At 42.0% G+C, this 18,043-nt stretch overlaps 1 protein-coding gene across 1 annotated transcript in view; it reads right to left on the bottom strand.

Moving 5' to 3' along the window:
- The window catches only part of FAM47E (family with sequence similarity 47 member E), a 33,018-nt gene extending 16,693 nt beyond the window's left edge, over nucleotides 1-16,325 (bottom strand). The window contains 3 exon segments of the mRNA XM_064364500.1: nucleotides 1,618-1,757; nucleotides 8,841-9,186; nucleotides 16,252-16,325. Coding sequence (XP_064220570.1) covers nucleotides 1,618-1,757; nucleotides 8,841-9,186; nucleotides 16,252-16,325 — 560 coding nt within the window.
- Between the last annotated feature and the right edge of the window lie 1,718 nt (nucleotides 16,326-18,043).

Raw genomic sequence — 18,043 nt, 5'->3', positions numbered from 1 at the left:
GTTACCCTAACAAACATACATAATGTAATGCAGTGGATTCTCTCTAAATCCACCTCCATGTAGGTAATGTGTGTGAACCACCAAGCTCTACATGGCCCCCACCAAACACACTGACCACGGTCCACACCCCTCGAAGTGTCTGGGTGCTGTGGACAGGCTACTCTCTAGTTCACCACACACTTCAGCAACCATCAATGAGGTCTTTAATTTCAAAAGTCAAATGTAGGCCAGGCATGGTGGCTCATGCCTATAATCTCCACACTTTGGGAGGCAGAGGTAGACGGATCACTTGAGGACAGGAATTCAAGACTAGCCTGGCCAACATGGCAAAACTCCGTCTCTGCCAAAAATACAAAGATTAGCTGGGCGTGGTGGTGGGTGTCTATAGTCCCAGTTACTTAGGAGGCTGAGGCACGAGAATTGCTGGAACCCAGGAGGCAGAGGTTGCAGAGGTTGCAGTGAGCCAAGATTGCGCCACTGCTCTTCCAGCCTGGGTGACAGAGACAGACTGTCTCAAAAACAAACAAACAAGAAAACATATGTATCCCAAATCTATTTGTGTCCAGAATACTTATCACTGCATTTATGTTATTTAATTAAATATTATATTGACTAGGGAATCAAAAAAGTGTTCTAAAAGGGAGATGCTTTCATTAAGTGCAATGCTTTGAAAAGGGTCAATGAAGGTAGTATTACAGGTACGAGTTATGCAAAAAAGATGGGTAGAAACTCCAAGCAGTAGACCTATACTCAGAAAATAGGCTTAGGTCAGGCATGGTGGTAAACACCTGAAGTCCCAGCTCCTCAGGAGGCTGAGGCAGAAGGATCATTTGAGTCCAGGAACTCAAGGCTGCAGTGAGTTATAATCTCTTCACTGCCCTCCAGCCTTAACATTTCTTGGGGCACAAAGGATGATACCTCAAAAAGTATGTTGCTTTGGCATGTGGAGCACTTTTGAATTAAAGGAAATTGGAAAGCCTTAGAAGCTGCCTCGAAACCAAGAATTTTCTTTTCTTTTTTTTTTTTTTTTTGAGATGGAGTTTTCGCTCTTGTTACCCAGGCTGGAGTGCAATGGCGCTATCTCGGCTCACCGCAACCTCCGCCTCCTGGGTTCAGGCAATTCTGCTGCCTCAGCCTCCCGAGTAGCTGGGACTACAGGCACGCGCCACCACGCCCAGCTAAGTTTTTGTATTTTTAGTAGAGACGGGGTTTCACCATGTTGACCAGGATGGTCTCGATCTCTTGACCTCGTGATCCACCCACCTCGGCCTCCCAACGTGCTGGGGTTATAGGCATGAGCCACCGCGCCCGGCCAAAACCAAGAATTTTCTAACTTTCACTGTTAGAAAATCATAACATAGGGAGCATAGGAAGGGACTCTCCCTCTGGAATTTCCTTATAGACACTTGTGTCTGCGTCATTGCTGGATAAATCACATCCATTGAAGAAATAAGCACTATTCAGAGCAGTACCTAGGGCTCCTTTTCCTCTTCCTTGAGAACTTAGTTACATTTGCTTCCTTAGAATTATTCTAAAGATGAGAAGCTTTAAGAAGGTAATTCCTAGAATGTTTCATCGGGTGACGGCAATGGTCGAGGGCTTAAGAACAATACTCACGGTCCCGGGTAGACTTGGGTAGAACATTGTTTTAAAAGCTTTGTGGGTTCCTTCATTCCCTTCCTGGCATCCTGACAATAAGCCCATGTGTCCTCCAGCTTCTGGTCAGGATCGAGCACTTCCAGCACGCTTAATAAGAGCTGCAAACAGAAAATACTCTTAGAGGTAAAGAAAAACATGCTGATGAAAAGAGTCCCCATTCTACAACAAAACAGACCAACTTGCCCTTCATTTTCCTTTTCAATCCATCAGTGCTGTTCACCAACTTCTGTGCCAAGCATCATGCTGAGTGCTATGGATAGATTTGGACCATAGTCCCAAAAGACACAATCCTAAATGCTAAAATCCTGAAAGATCATAATCCCTAAAGTCTAAAATCCTCAAAATCACAATCCCAAAGATTAAAATCCAAAAACAATAATTCTGGAAAAAAAATTACAAAAAATTATTTTAAAGGCACTTAAATTTTTAAATGGTGATTTATTTGAGAAACATAAAAATGAGAGAACATTTCATAGGCCACTATACACAATGAACTAGGCAACAATAATATACATATTTTTATAAGCATAAACACTCAGGTATACTAGCAAAAGTCACATGGCTATAATATGAGCAGGCAAACCATATTCATAAAGAAATAGCTTAAAAAGTGAAATGCATAAACGCATATCACTATGGTTGGCAATTCTGTGCACTCTGCTTCATAATTTTAGTCATCTGAAATACAGTGATGGACAACCTAAGCCTTTTGACAAAATCAATCAAAAAGCATTATGGGTCCGTGTGCAGTGGCTAAGGCATGTAATCTCAGTGGTTTGGGAAGCTGACGCAGGAAGATGGCATGAGGCCAGGAGTTTGAGACCAGCCTGGGCAACATAACAAGACTCGTATCTCTATAAAAAATTAAAAGAAAAAAAAAAGAAGCCAGGCATGGTGGTGCACTCCCATAGTTCTAGATACTTAAGAGGCTGAAGAGAGGATCCTTTGAGCCCAGGAGTTTGAGGTAACAGTGAACTATAATTGCACCACTCCACTCCAGCTTGGGTGACAGAATGAGAGAGATATTATGGAAAATTACACAGAGGTAGTCCATAAGAACTGGCAGGCATTTACAATCACTAACTATATTTTGAAGTCTTGCATCACAATAAAGAGTTGCTTTTTTTCTTTTAGGGCTCCCCTTGGAGAATACGTTCATATTCATTTTCTACATGGCACTGCTCTTTTTAAAATTCTTCTGTGATTCAATATATACTCATATGTACTCATATACAAACCCCAAAGTTGGCATAAACAATACTGGTGATCCAACAGCAACACCATCTTCTTATCTCACTTAGCCTATAGTTATTTTTTAACCAATTAGTAACATCACTGATCTCTTCAGGCAAATACGGCTTTAATTTATTAACACCTCCTGGAATTTCAGCAGCTGTAAGGAATGCCAATGCAAACAAATGACACTTTTTTTCATGTTTATTTTCTTCCTTCAAAAAAAACTTTTTATCTTTTAAATTTTTATTATAGATTTGGGGGTACATGTGTAGGTATATTACATGGGTATGTTGTGTAATACTGGGATTTGCATTTCTAGTGAATCCAGCACCCAAATAGTGAACATAGTAACCCATAGGTAATTTTTCAATCCTCAACACCCTCCCAGCGCCCCCTTTTAGAAGCCCCAGTATCTATTATCTCCATCTTTATGACCATGTATACCCATTGTTAAGCTCCCACTTATACGTGAGAACACATGGTATTTGATTTCCTGATTCTCAGTTATTTCACTTAGGATAATGGCCATCCATCCATCTTGCTACAATAGGTATGATTTCATTCTTTTTATGGCTGCATAGTATTTTGTGGTATATACATACCAAATTTTCTGTATCCATTCCATCATTGATGGACACTTAGGTTGACTTTGCTATTGTGATAGTGTTGTGATAAACATGAGTGAAGGTGTCTTTTTGATAAAACAATTTATTTTCCTTTGGGTAGATGTGGAACTGCTAGGTTGAATGGTAGTTCTAGTTTTAGTTCTTTGAGAAATCTCCATCTTGTTTTCCATAAAGTTTGAGCTAACCAACATTCCCAACAACAGTGTATAAGCATGCTCTTTTCTCTGCATCCTTGCCAATATCTGTGATTTTTTTAATTTCAATCATAGCCATTCTGACTGATATGAGATGTTATCTCATTGTGGTTTAATCCGCTTTTCTCTGATGATTAGTGATGTTGAGCATTTTTTCATGTTTGTTGGCTGCTTGTGTGTCTTCTTTTGAGAAGTGGCTGTTCATGTCCTTTGTACATGCTTTGTTTTTTTTCTTTTTCTTTTTTTTAAGACAAGGTTTCATACTCTGTCACCCGGCTGAAGAGCAGTGGTGCAATCACAGCTCACAGAGGCCTCAACCTCCCAGGGAGACCTCCTGGCTTTGCCTACTTTTTAATGGAGTTTTTTTTTTTTTTTCTTGTTAAATTGTTTAAGTTCCTTATAGATTCTAGACATTAGTCCTTTGTCACATGTATAGTTTGCAAATATTTTCTCCCATTCTGTAGGGTGTCTGTTTACTCTGCTGACAGTTTCTTTTGCAGTGTAGAGATCTTCAGCTTAATTTTCATTTGTCTGTTTTTGTTTTTGTTGCATTTGCTTTTGAGGTTGTAGTCATAAATTATTTGCCTCAGCCAATGTCCAGAAGAGTTTTTTGTAGGTTTTCTTCTAGAATTTGTATAGTTTCAGGTCTTACATTTAAGTCTTTAGTCCATCTTGAGGTAATTTTTTTATATGGTGAAAGGTTGGAACATAGTTTCACTCTTCTGCATATGCCTAGCCAGTTTTCCCAGAACCATTTATTAAAAAGGGTGTCTTTTTTCATTGTTTATTTTTGTCAATTTTGTAAAAGATCAGCTGGCTGTAGGTGTGTGGCTTTATTTTTGGGTTCTCTATTCTGCTCCATTAATCTATGGGCATGTTTTTGTACCCATACCATGCGGTTTTGGTTACTGTAGTCTTGCAGTATAGTTTGAAGTTGGATAACATAATGACCCCCAACTTTGTTCTTTTTGCTTAGGATTACTTGGGCTAATCAGGTACTTTTTTGATTCTGTATAAATTTTAGAATTGTTTTTTTCTAATTATTTGAAAAATGATGTTGGTAATTTGATAGGAATAGTACTGAATCTGTAGATTGCTTTGGATAGTATGGTCATTTTAACAATATCAATTCTTCCTGTACATGAACATGGAATATTTTTCTCTTTGTTAGCATTATTTATGATTTCTTTCATCAGTGTTTTGTAGTTCCCCTTGTGGAGGTCTTTCTCTTCCTTCATTAAATGTATTACTAGGTATTTTAGTTTTTGTGGCAATTGTAAACACTATTGAGTTCTTGATTTGGTTATCAGCTTCAGCATTGATAATGTATAGACACAACTGATTTTTGAACACTAATTTTGTATCCTGAATCTTTACTGAAGTCATCTAGGAGTCTTTTGCATGAATCTTTAGTTTTCTGGGTGTAGGATCATGAAATGATTTATTTTTAAACTGAAGTTTCTGTCATTGCCATGTCACATAGCCAATCCATTCATCTGAATTTCTGTCATATGTGTTGGACTACATGAAAAAAAAACTTTATTGGTAACTCAAGTTCACTTTTAGAAGCTTTAATTACACTTAATTCCAAACCTGTCATTTTGGTTTGGGGATTCAAAGAAATCTTCTGCACAGTCCCCCAGATCCTCAAACAAGTGATTAAAAAGTACTTCACTTGTTTCTAGTCATTAACATATAAAGAAGCAGATCAGGTTTAGAATTTCCAGATCCAACAGGGGCATGAATTGTATATCAATGATTTTAAGAAGTGGGGACAGTCTTGAAAGTGCCACGCAATAGCCAAAGTGAAACATGCACTAGTTTTTCTATGTTAGATTTAGTGGTAAATATAAGAAGTCTGTCTTTCTTAACAGTCAAATCTTTAACCAAAAATAGTTCACCATTTTATGTGGTTATAACACTGGAGGAATCTCAATATCAGCAAATGACAAGGTCGCTGAGCTTGCCAAATTCTTGTAATTCTCTCACAAAGGGTGTCACATGCTTGAAAGCAAGCATTGTGTTATACGTGAAGGGGCAGAAACTGTACACAATTGAATAATTTGGCAGAGGAGATCTCGTATTTTTCATCTGCATTTTCAGTTATCCTATGATCTTTGAAGTACTGAAACACTGACGGCAGATCTTCCTGACCTGCTTCACTCAGACTCACACACTAATCTCCTCTGGAGACCTCCTCACAGACACATCCAAAATAATGCTTTACCACATTTCTAGGAATTCTTTAATGCAGTCAAACTGACACCTAAAATCAAGTCCCCAAGTCGACCCCTTGTCAGGTTGGCGCTCATACTCATCTCCTTAAACCGTATTTAATTTCCAAATAAAGACAATAGCAAAGTAATAGCTCCAACCACCATGATGCAACTATCCTGCATATAACCAAAACCACACTAATCCCTTCCCCAGGATTTGGCTTTCAGGATTTCAATATTCAGGAATTTAATCTTTCAAGACTGTGATTTGTGGGATTTTAGACTTTGGAGATCTCAACATTCACGATTATGGTGTTTGGGACTATGCCTTTTAGAAATATAATCAGCACCACTGGGATAAACCTCCCATCACCTGGACACTGGGTATACAGGCTTTTACTAAAATTCTACTTCCTCTAGAATGGAATATGTCCATTCTAGAGGGGGCCTAGTCCCCAAACGCCCACTGAGTGAAGTGCCTCTAAAGGATTTCTGTGGTTTTTGACTGCCCACTATCTACTTTCCCTCTTATTAATATCTGGATTTTTCCTTGGAGAACCACCTTTCTCTCCACTCTCAATATGCATGGTGTAAATTAGCCTGATCCCATCCTCACTCCTCAGGCAGACCAGATAATCAGAACCACAGTGACTGACTTTGGAATAGGTACATGATCAAAGTTGGACCCATGAAAATTAGGCTATGGAATTTTTCTGGGATCACGCAAAAAAATGTGTTCTTTTTCTACTGGGGTTGCTAAGTGGGTAGGGCTTAAACTTGGATCTTCTGACGGCCACCTTAGCACCATAAGAGAACCTGCCTCTGCAGGAAGCCAACACACCTATTTGGGGAGGACACACATAAAAATAAGTGCCACAATCCCAAGCCATGCCCATGTGCCATCTGAGGTGTGTGAAAACAATCTCTCTGTCACGGACTCAGAAGCTCTGGCCTGCAGGAGGCAGTGAAGGAAAGACCCAGAGAGTAATTAACTGATAGCGATTCTAGCTGTCCTTTCTGTAGACTTCTCTGCCACTGATCATTAATTTATTCTTTCATTCAAAATTATTTATTGCGTGTCCGCCATAGGACAGGGATTGGTGGTACACAGTGAAAAACACAAAGTCCCTGCTCTTGTAAGCTTTTACTGTAGGAGGAGAACAGTGGCGGTAAGTGCTACAGTGAAAAATAGGGCACAGTAAGAAGTAGCGTGTGAGGGTAGAAGGGAAGTGCTATTACATACAGGCCTCTCTAATCAGAAGATATTTGAGCACTGATCTGAAGGAAGTGAAAGAGTCAACCAAGCAGCCATCTGGAGCAAGTGTTCCAGGCACCAGAACAGAGAGCTGAATTGGAAATGCTGATAATGTTCATGGAGCAGCCAGGAGGCCAGAGTGGTTGGAGTGGCAGGAGTGAGGGCAGAAGAGCAGGAGTGCAGCTGGAGAGGGAGCAGAACAGGGGTACTGTGGAGAGCAGAACGCCAGGGCCGTTCAGACCCCGGCAACAACTCTGGCTTTCTCTGAATAAGAAGGGGCACTGGAGGGCTCTGAGTAGAGATTCGCCTTTCTGAATCACTGTCTTTCTCTCTGTGTAGAATACAGGCTGCAGGAATGGGGATGGGGTTGCAGTCACTGCTAGCTCCCTGCCCAAAATGCACTCTGCCTTTCTTCCTTAAACCTAATAGAACCTGGGTTTTGCTCAGGTTCAATGCCCAGCTCTGAAACTCAATTTGCTAGATTCCCTACCAACTAGGAATAATCAGATGAAAGAGATGTTTACTGGGAAAGTGTAGGGAGCCAGAGTAGCCCACCCGCTCTGGGGGGATCAGCAGCAAGGCTGCTGTGAACTTTGGTCGAACTTCAGGGAAGTGAAACTACAGTAGGAGAATGTGTATACCTCGGAGAAGAACAAATGGTTTTAGAGAGAGATAACCAGCTTTCTCTGACCTTGCTGTAAGATAGTTTCTAGCTGAAGTATGTTAACTGAAGTACGAGAATAATATCCACAGGCTGTTCTAAGTACTGCACCCTCCCTCTGCTATGTGCTTTGTAAACATATAAAATAAAGTACACTGAGGCAGGTCGGGGCTGAAGAGACTCACACCATCACCTCTCGGACCACCTGGCCCAGCTTTCTCTCTGTCTGTGTCTGTGTCTTTCCTTAACCCTCACCGTTCCCTCTTAGGTCTTTGCATCCTTTTGCAGCTCGGGACGCAGCACACACCAGAGGAAAGCTATTATTTGCCTAATTAAAAGACAGTCAGCTGGCCTGCACCCTTTAGCCTCTGTCCCTTCGCTTTTCTTGTCTGAAATACAGATTCAGTGCCTGGAAGCATGGAAGCCACTTTGAGATAGAAGGATAAGAGATGCGTACTATGGAGCTAAAGCTCAGGAGAGGCCTGGGACATTGGTGACATCACAGAGCTGCTGCTGTCCAGCCCTGGCCTGGACCCTTAGGTGGATTTTCCCCACATCCTTTCTGGTCTCATTCTTTCCACCTGTTAATAAGCATTTAAGGGCACCTCCTAATACCAGGCTAAAGAGACAAAAATAAGACTAGACAATTCCCTCTCATTATTTCCTCCCCCCGAAAAATCACAACACAAAGTACAGCAGATGGGTAGAAATTATGGGGAACAGAAGTCATATGTTTCTGGTTGTGGCACCTTTGTAAGTTGAAGCGCTTCATAGGAAGCAAAGAGAGCACTGTGTATGTTGCTGCTGGTTGTGTTTTCTGGGAGCAGAGGACAGAAGGCTGCTCTGAGGCCCGTAAGAACTCACACTGGGGGAGACTTTCATTGCCCCTCTTAATAAATATGTCATCCTCTCATGGGGACTCTCTAGACATTTAGATAAAATTATTTGCAAGGCCCCAGTGAAGCCCCTCCCACAAACCCCAGGACAGATCACCTCTACGGGCATAGCTTCTTCCAGATTTGGGTGGAGAGCCAAGGGACGTGGGGTCAGGCGGGCCTCCACATTCTCCAGGAATGCCTTCCGAGCCTGCTGGGCTGGCGAGAGCTTGGAAAGCAGGTCTGCTTCCTTGGGCAGCCTGATCTGCCTCTTCTTTGGGTCCAGTTGGGGAGCTCTGTGATAAATCCGGGGCAGAAAGCCCTTCTCAGGGACCTGAGTGGCCAGACTGGTGGAAGGGGGGCAGCCCTTCTTGAAGTCATCCGGCCCCTTTCTTAGAAATACCTACTGCCGGCTGTTCAGGGAGGTGGGGAACTTCAGCCCATTCTTGTGCTTTGTGAAACTGCTGCAAGGTAGATTCTCTTTGTACCTAGAAGACAACATGCGTGTTCATATTGACCACAGGACTTGGGTGGGAGAAGGAGGTTGTACAAAGGCTGGTCTCCAGCTTTTGGGGTGAGGGATAGGGGAAGAAGGAGTTAATCATACTCCTAGTTCTTAGCACGGTATCGCTGCTCTGTACAAGGCCCCTCTCCTGCTTTCATGTCTATTTTATCCCTGCATCCCACTCTCACTGGTCTCCCTTGCAAAAGCAAAACTGCTCTAGTGGAGTTGGAATATATCCTTTGTTTGTACCATCTTTGAAATTCTGAAGTGTCCTTTTGGGTGCATGCATTCTTAATTTACCTAAATGGTAATATTCTGTTCCTTGTTTATCCAGCACTATATTTTAAAGACCCTTCCATGTCACTCTGTATAAATCTAATTCATTATTTCAATTGCTGCCACATTTCATCTCTCCAATCACTTTGTGAAGGACACTCAAGTTGTTGCCTTTCCCAAGTACCCTTTCTCTTCACTAAAAGGGACAGAGTGCAGTGGGGTGGGAAGAGCCTGGATCCCAGTGACAACTCAGTCTCTAACTAGCTGAATGGCCTTGGCTCTTCATATAACCTCTGTGGGTTCCCCCTAAACTCAGGGGATCAAAGGTCGCAAAATGGCTGTCCATGGGCTACATCGGGCCAACAAACCTGTCATTTGGTCCGCCTATGTTTTAATAAGAATCATAATAGCTAACATAAATTGAGAATTTTCAATATAACAGGCACTGTTCTAAGTGCTTTACACATATCAGCATTTTTAAATCTCATAACAACCCTATGAATTAGGCACAAGTATTATTCCCATTTACAGTTAAGAAAATTGAGCACAAAGAAGTTAAAAAACAAAAACGCTTGTCGAAGTTCACATGGCTAATAAGTGGTAGAGCTGGGAGTTTAACCTAAGTAGTGTGGCTCCAGGAAAAGGTGCTTAATCACTCTACTAGAGTTTCTGATAGATAAAAATGTTCACATAAATAATCAGGAAAAACATCTCAGAGAGAGATCCAAGATGGCTGATGATTAGCAGCTCGGGCACGTACCTCCCAGTGAAAGCGCAAAGAACGAGAGGACGCCACACTTTCAGACGAATATTTGTTGCTCACGGACCAGGAGATTCCCAGTGGAGGAGCCCCACGGGTCGCCAGGGCGACTCTTGTGGCCGGCGTGGTGGTTTTGCTGGTGCCTTAGCACGCCAGTTCTTGGTGCAGAGTCCGGAGATTCCCGGGCAGAAAAGCACCATCAATCTTAACACCACTGTTTTGGCCGGCTCAGTGGATTGCTCAGATCTCGGCACAGGGAATCAACAAGTTGGACGTCAGAGACCCAGTTAGAAAGCCGGTAATTATAAAGACAACAGACGGACAAATATATAATGAAGGGAAGAAACCAGCGTAAAAAGGTAGAGAATACTCAAAATCAGAATGCCTCTCCCTCTACAGGGGATTGCAATTCCTCATCAGTAACGGAACAAGGCTTAATAGATTACACGTGTGTTCCAATAACAGAAGCAGGTTTCAAAACGTGGGTGATAAGAAACTTCTGTGAATTAAAAGAACTTGTTCTAACCCAATGCAAAGAAACTAAGAACCTTGAAAAAAGGTTTGACGAACTGTTAACGAGAATGGACAATTTAGAGAAGAATATAAGTGAATTGATGGAGCTGAAAAACACAACACGAGAACTTCGCGAAGCATGCACAAGTTTAAACAGCCGAATTGATCAAGCAGAAGGAAGGATATCAGAAGTCGAGGACCAGCTCAGTGAAATGAAACGAGAAAACAAGAATGCAGAAAAAAGGATGAAAAGGAATGAGCAAAGTCTCCAGGAAATATGGGACTATGTGAAAAGACCTAATTTACGTTTGATAGGTGTACCTGAATGTGATGAAGAGAATGAATCCAAGTTGGAAAATACTCTTCAGGATATCATTCAGGAAAATTTTCCCAACCTGGCAAGGCAGGGTAATATTCAACTCCAGGTAATACAGAGAACACCACAAAGATATTCTTCAAGAAGACCAACCCCAAGGCACATAATCGCCAGATTTATTAGGGTTGAAATGAAGGAGAAAATACTAAGGGCAGCCAGAGAGAAAGGTCAGGTTACCCATAAAGGGAAACCTATCAGACTTACAGCAGATCTCTCAGCAGAAACCCTACAAGCCAGAAAAGAGTGGGGACCAATATTCAACATCCTTAAAGAAAAGAACTTTCAACCCAGAATTTCCTATCCAGCCAAACTAAACTTTATGAGCGAAGGAAAAATTAAATCTTTTGCGAACAAACAAGTACTTAGAGAGTTCACCACCACCAGGCCTGCTTTACAAGAGCTTCTGAAAGAAGCACTATACATATAAAGGAACAACCAATATCAGCCTTTCCAAAAATATATCAAAAAGCAAAGAACTTTAACACAATAAAAAATTTACATCAACTAATGGGCAAAACAGCCAGCTAGCATCAAACGCCGGTATTAAACCTATATATATTTTAATTGGATAAAAAGCCAAAACCCATCGGTATGCTGCATCCGGGCCCATCTTACATGCAACAATACACAAAGACTCAGAGAGAAGGAGGAAGATTTACCAATCAAACAGAGAATAAAAATAAACTAATAAACAAAAAGCAGGAGATGCAATTCTCGCCTCTGATAAAGTAGACTTTAAAGCAACAAAGATCAAAAGAGGCGAGGAATGACATTACATAATGGCAAAAGGGTCAATGCAACAAGAAGAGCTAACGATTCTATAGATCAACGAGATAGAAAATTAACAAGGATATTCAGAACTTGAACTCAGACCCGGAACAAGTAAACTTAATAAACATTTATAGAACTCTCCACTTCAAATACACAAAACATACATTACCACCTCACACCTATTCCAAAGGTGACTATATAATTGGAAGTAAATCACTCCTCAGTAATCGCATAGCATTTCATAGGTTTAAATTAAATATTGGTTGGCTGTTTGTTTGTTATCTTCTTCCCTTATTCCTTCCTGACTACATCATTAAGTATAATTATCAGTATAAAAGAGCTTTTCAATACCCATTACTAAATTGCATTCTAGCCTGGGCAAGAAAGCAATACTCCCATTCTCTCTCCCTCTTTCTTTTCCTTCTCCCTCCTCCCCATTCTCTCTCTCTTTCTCTTCCTTTTTCCTCTTTCCTATTCTCTCTCAAAAAAAAAAATATATATATATACTCCTTTGAATATAAACAATAAAAAAAAAAAAAAAAATCTCCTCTTGAAAAAACAGATTTTTCAAGAGTTGTGAACAGTGTGGGTCCACTTTCCAAGGAGCCACAATTGGTATAATGTGTGTGCTATATACAAACACACCTGAGTACAAGTAAGAGCTGATAAAATCCAAGTAAGGTGTATAGTTCAATTAGCATATTCTGCCAATGACAGGTATAATGGTTGCCCACTTGAGACAAACCATGTGCTCTCTCATTCACAAACTCCACCTCTCCCTAATGCCGTATATACACCTGCTTCACTCAGCCTCCTTATCCACCAGCCCCCTGTTAGCACTGAGTAGTTAGGGCATAGAGATGAGACAGAAGAGGCAGATGGGCAAACAGGAAGGAAACAGAACCAGCTCCTGAATAACCTAACACAACTAGCCAACACCAAAGCCAGGACTTTGAATCTGAGCATCTCATTATCCTCACATACTGCAATGTCTTAGATGCTTCTGGAGTCTTTGTGTCCTTCCCTGGAGCCTCTTCCACCTTCAAACCCCTTTTATCTATAATGTCTTTTTACACCAAATGTAATCATTGTTACAAATTTTAAGAGGTTCCAGCCTGATGCCAGTTCTTTTCTAGTGAGTCCTAGAAACTTCTTACTTGTTGCATAGATGTGTACGTGTGGTTTTAAGAGCTTAACCCAACTCTACTGTGAAAATCTAGATGAAAGGACGCAAAAAGATGAATTTACAAAAAGTTACTCTCTGCATTTAATAATTCATTCTTAAATAGCTAAATGGCAGAAAGACGTTGAAATTACATCTAATCATAAGATTGATGACCCATTCAGCATGACCTATTAGTAACTTTCCATATTATTAAATATCTTCACAAAGTTTATTTTATGCACGTTTACAACTAATTCAAGCATCCAAGCACTTCATGAAATCAAATCTGAAAACAAATATTTTTGTTTAAGCACAGCCATACAACTCAAAATGGGAAATGTATGTGGCAGTGAGCTGAAGCTTCATAGAATGCTAGAACCGGCAGAGATCCTGAAAGAAATCCAGTCTATTTTTTTCGCTTTTCTTTTTCATTCTGGTTTGTTCATTTGTTTCAAGACAGGGTCTTGCTCTGTGGCTCAGGCTAGCGTGCAATGGCAATTATAGCTCAATAGCTCACTGCAGCCTTGAACTCCCGGGTTCAAGGGAAACTCCAACCTCAGTCTCCCAAGTAGTTGGGACTACAAGTGTGCGCCACCATGCCTAGATAATTTTTTTAATTGTTTTTGTAGAGACAAAATCTTGCTCTGTTGCCCAGGCTGGTCTCAAACTTCTGCTAAAGTGATCCTCCTGCCTCAGCTTCCCAAAGTGTTGGGCGTGAGCGATTTTACTCTTTTCTTTTCTTCCTTCCTTCCTTTTTCTTTCTTCTTTCCCTTTCTTTCTTTCCTTGCTTTCTTTTTTTTTTTTTTTTTTTTTTTTTTCTGACAGGGTCTTGCTCTGTTTCCCAGGCTAGAGTGCAATGGCATGATCTTGGCTCACTGCAACCTCTGCCTCTGAGACTCAAGTGATCCTGCCACCTCAGCCTCTTGAGTAGCTGGGACTACAGGCATGTACAACCATGCCTAGCTACCACTTCCCTCTTTTCAATAAGTTCCAAGAGGTGAGTGAGGCAACCAGTCTAGAGGGAGGGCTCTCCTCTACCCCACATGGGGCTCTCATAGCTAATAAGCTTACCGCTCTGCATTATGTTAGGTTCAGGAAAAATCTTGCTTGGCCCATAAAATAAAACTGAAAACAATTTTTTCTAAGTATTTACTGTTTTCACAGACACTAGTACACGGTATGTGGATATTTCCCTCTTTAAGAATTGCAAAAGAATATTGGACATGTATCCTAAAGAAATGAAAAAGTAGTTCTTATAAAATTCTGTACATAAATGTTGATAACAGCTTTCTTCATAATAGCCCAAAAACTGGAATGTCCAAAACAACATGAATGTCCTTCAACAAGTGAATAGACAAACAAACTGTGATACATCCACAGCAAGGAACACGACTCAGCAACGAAAATGAGCTATTGATACAGACAACTTGGATGGATCTCAAGGGTTTTATGATGAATGAAAAAGCGCCAGTCTCAAACAGTTATAAACTGCGTTATTCTACTTATCGAACAATCTCAAAAGAACAAACTTAGAGAAATGGAGAGCAGCTTAGTGGTTGCCCAGGGCTGGGGTGGGAAAGAAGTGACAGTAAAGGAGTAGCACTAAGTGGTACCTTTGTGGGGATGAAACAGTTTTGTGTCGATGGGTACATACGACCAGATGTTACACAACTATATACAGACACAACAGAGTGCAAGAAGAGCTGATAAAATTCAAGTAAGATCTATATAGTTCAACGAGCATATTCTGCCAATGACGTTTCCTGGTTTGGCAACGTACCACGCTAACCAGCTAGGGGAAGGGTACATGGGACCTCTGTACTATTTCTGCAACTTCTTGTGAGTCTACAGTTATTTCAAAACAAAGTACTTTGTTTTTTTTTGCGTGTGTTTTTTTTTTTTTTAGACAGAGTCTCGCTTCAACACTAAGCTGGAGTGCAATGGCGCCATCTCGGCTCACTGAAACCTCCGCCTCCTGGGTTCAGGCAATTCTGTCTCAGACTCCTGAGTAGCTGGGACTACTGGCAGGCGCCGCATGCCACCACGCCCGACTAATTCTTTGTATTTTTAGTAGAGATGGGGTTGCACCATATTAGCCAGGATGGTCTCTATCTCCTGACCTGGTGATCCACCCGCCTAGGCCTCCCAAAGTGCTGGGATTACAGGCGCGGTGGCTCCCAAAAGTGCTGGGATTACAGGCCCGGCCAAAACAAAGTTTTTAAATGGGGAGAGAAGTTTCCCAAATAAGCTCTTATGAATAACTACTAGAAACAACTATGAATAATTGCTAACATGTACACAATACATTCTATGTGCCAGGGACAAGTTTACATGTGTTACCTCCATTAATCCTCACAATTTTAGCTGATTCCTAAGTTATTGTCCCCATTTTATAGTTAGGAAAGTGAGCCCAGAAGGAGCAACCAACTTGCCTAAAGTCACCAGGCAAACAAGAAAACCAGCCTTCAACTCAAGTCTTTCTGATTCTAGACTTTGGAATCTTCACCACCACATCGTGCTGTCTCCAAGAGAAACGAATTCCATTCTCAAAGGATTCTCAACGAGTCGGCAAAGGCAAAAACCTTGTTCCTGCTCTGAGGCTACGACAACCGTACAAAATGTCAGCAGACCTCCTTAGTACCCCAGGCGCTCCCAGCCCTGGGTTCCACTTGGCCACAGCCCTCATCGGGATGCCAAAGTCTCCACGGGCAGCAGGTGCCTAACATCGGATACAGGGTTCCGGGCGACCCGGGGCATCTGGAGAACAGTTGGTTGGCCAGGCCGGAGAAGGGGGGGTGGCTAGCAGGAGGGCTCAGAGTCCTGGGCTAAACCAGCCTCCGCAGAGGACTCGCGACCATCACTTTCCCATCAGAAATGGGTATATTAGTCTACCTCCCTGGGGACGTGGGAGGCGGGGATCGTGAGGAGGACAGAGGGAAAAGTCCTTTGCGAAGAGCAGCGCCGAGCACTGGCTGTCTTATAGTGTTACGGTGTACGTAAGGGGGCATTGAGGAGGGCAGGCAGACAGGCGGGACCTCCCCCAGACCCTCTGCGTCTGTGAGCCCATTCCCCGCCCCCGCCCCCGCCCCCGCAAGCGCGGGTTCCAGGCGCCCCCGCGCGGCCCACGTGGGATACGCCCTCGGCCCGTGCGCCGCGCTCTTACCCGGACCTGCAGTTCACGCCCTCAGACACCGGGGCCAACATCCCCGGCTCGCGCCGCCGCCTGCTGTCCGCCATGGTGGCCCTAGCTCCGCGGCCACCGCCCGGGCTTGGGCGGTGTGTGTGCCCTGCCGCCGCCCTGTCGCTAGGAGACCGCGTAGCCACTGGCTGACCGCGTTTGCCTGGGGTTCTCGACAACTTCAGAGGCCCCACTGCGCTGCCCAACCCCTTCTCCGACGTCTGGGGACGTGGACCTGGCCGGGGAAAGGGTGAGGGAACCGGTCCTTGGTATAATCATGCTTTACTCTGCTGGGAAGGCGTGTTCATCATCTCATAGAAACGCGCCATAGACTGGATCAGGTCTTTTTTTGCACATCATCGTTTCAAAAAAAGTTTACTGAAGGAAAGAAAGGAAGAAGGCAGGAAGAGCGGTAAAGAGATAGCGAAAAAAAAAAGATGGAAAGGAGGAAAAGGAATTTTTTTTTTTTTTTTTTTGGAATATATTTCTAAAGGTTGGGAAAGGCTTTTAGCAGGGAGATGTTTTCCTGGAGGGCTTGGAACTCTCTTGGTCTCACAGCCTCTTGTTTCTGGTCCCCAGCTGATTTCCAGAGGCCCTTCCAGCTCCTTTGTTGATTCTTCTGCCTCGACTCACTTCTGGCAGACAAGTACCATCCAGTCGGCCCTGGTAGGCACGTGACCGCATAATAAGGATTGCATGAGAGTGTGTTTCTGTTTTACTAAAGTCATTTGCTACTTCTGAGTGTTCCTGATTTAAATATAAGCATTGGTTCTGCTACTTAATAATTATGCACTCTTGGGGGCATGTTACTTACATTTTTAAGCTTCATTAATTAATTACCTAGCCTGAAAATGGGGAAAATAATAGTATCTAGCTATAGGGTTATTGGGGGCATTCGATGAATGTAAAGAAATTAACACAGTGCCAGCATTTAAGAATCCCTCAAGAATTATTATTATGCAGAGTAGTAGTAGTCCAACTGTGAACTGAGGATAGTAATATTTGTCCTGCCTACTTCACAGAGCTGTTGTAAGAGTTAGTTAATGGAGAAAGCTATGTAGGTAATCATCATAAGAAGCCCAATTAGTTATTTTTATTATCTTTGATATTTGCCTGATTGCTAATGCAAACTTTTTATTACTTTGAGGAGACAGGATTTCTGGAGAAATTCTGTGAGAACTGGGTCAAAGGTGTGGTTGTCTAGGCTGAATGGAGTCCTGCAGGAATGATTTGTAACAATTTGTCCAGATGCTCGATTAAACTAAAAAGCTTCTGCACAGCAAAAGAAATAATCAGCAGAATAAACAGACAACCACAGAGTGGGAAAAAATCTTTACAATCTATATATCCAACAAAGGACTAATATCCAGAATCTTCAAGGAACTCAAATAAGCCAGCAAGAAAAGAACAAGCAATCCCATCAACAAGTGGACTAAGGACATGAACAGAAAATTCTCAAAAGAAGATATGAAAATGGCCAACAAACATATGAAAAAAGGCTAGACATCACTAATTATAAGGGAAATGCAAAGCAAAACCACAGTGTAATACCATCTTACTCCAGCAAATATGGCCATATTCAAAAAATTAAAAAATAGTAGATGTCAGTGTGGCTGTGGTGAAAAGAGAACACTTTTACACTGCTGATGGGAATGTAACTAGTACAACCACTATGGAAAACAGTGTGGAGATTCCTTAAAGAACTAAAAGTAGATCTACCATTTGATCTAGCAATTCCACTACTGGGTGTCTACCCAGAGGAACAGAAGTCATTATA

This window comes from Aotus nancymaae, unplaced genomic scaffold, assembly GCF_030222135.1.
Source record: "Aotus nancymaae isolate 86718 unplaced genomic scaffold, 86718_ANA_hifiasm-v0.15.2.pri h1tg000006l, whole genome shotgun sequence".
NCBI lineage: Eukaryota > Metazoa > Chordata > Mammalia > Primates > Aotidae > Aotus > Aotus nancymaae.
The sequence above is the reverse complement of the archived record's forward strand: the minus strand, read 5'-3'. Positions and strand labels throughout refer to the sequence as shown.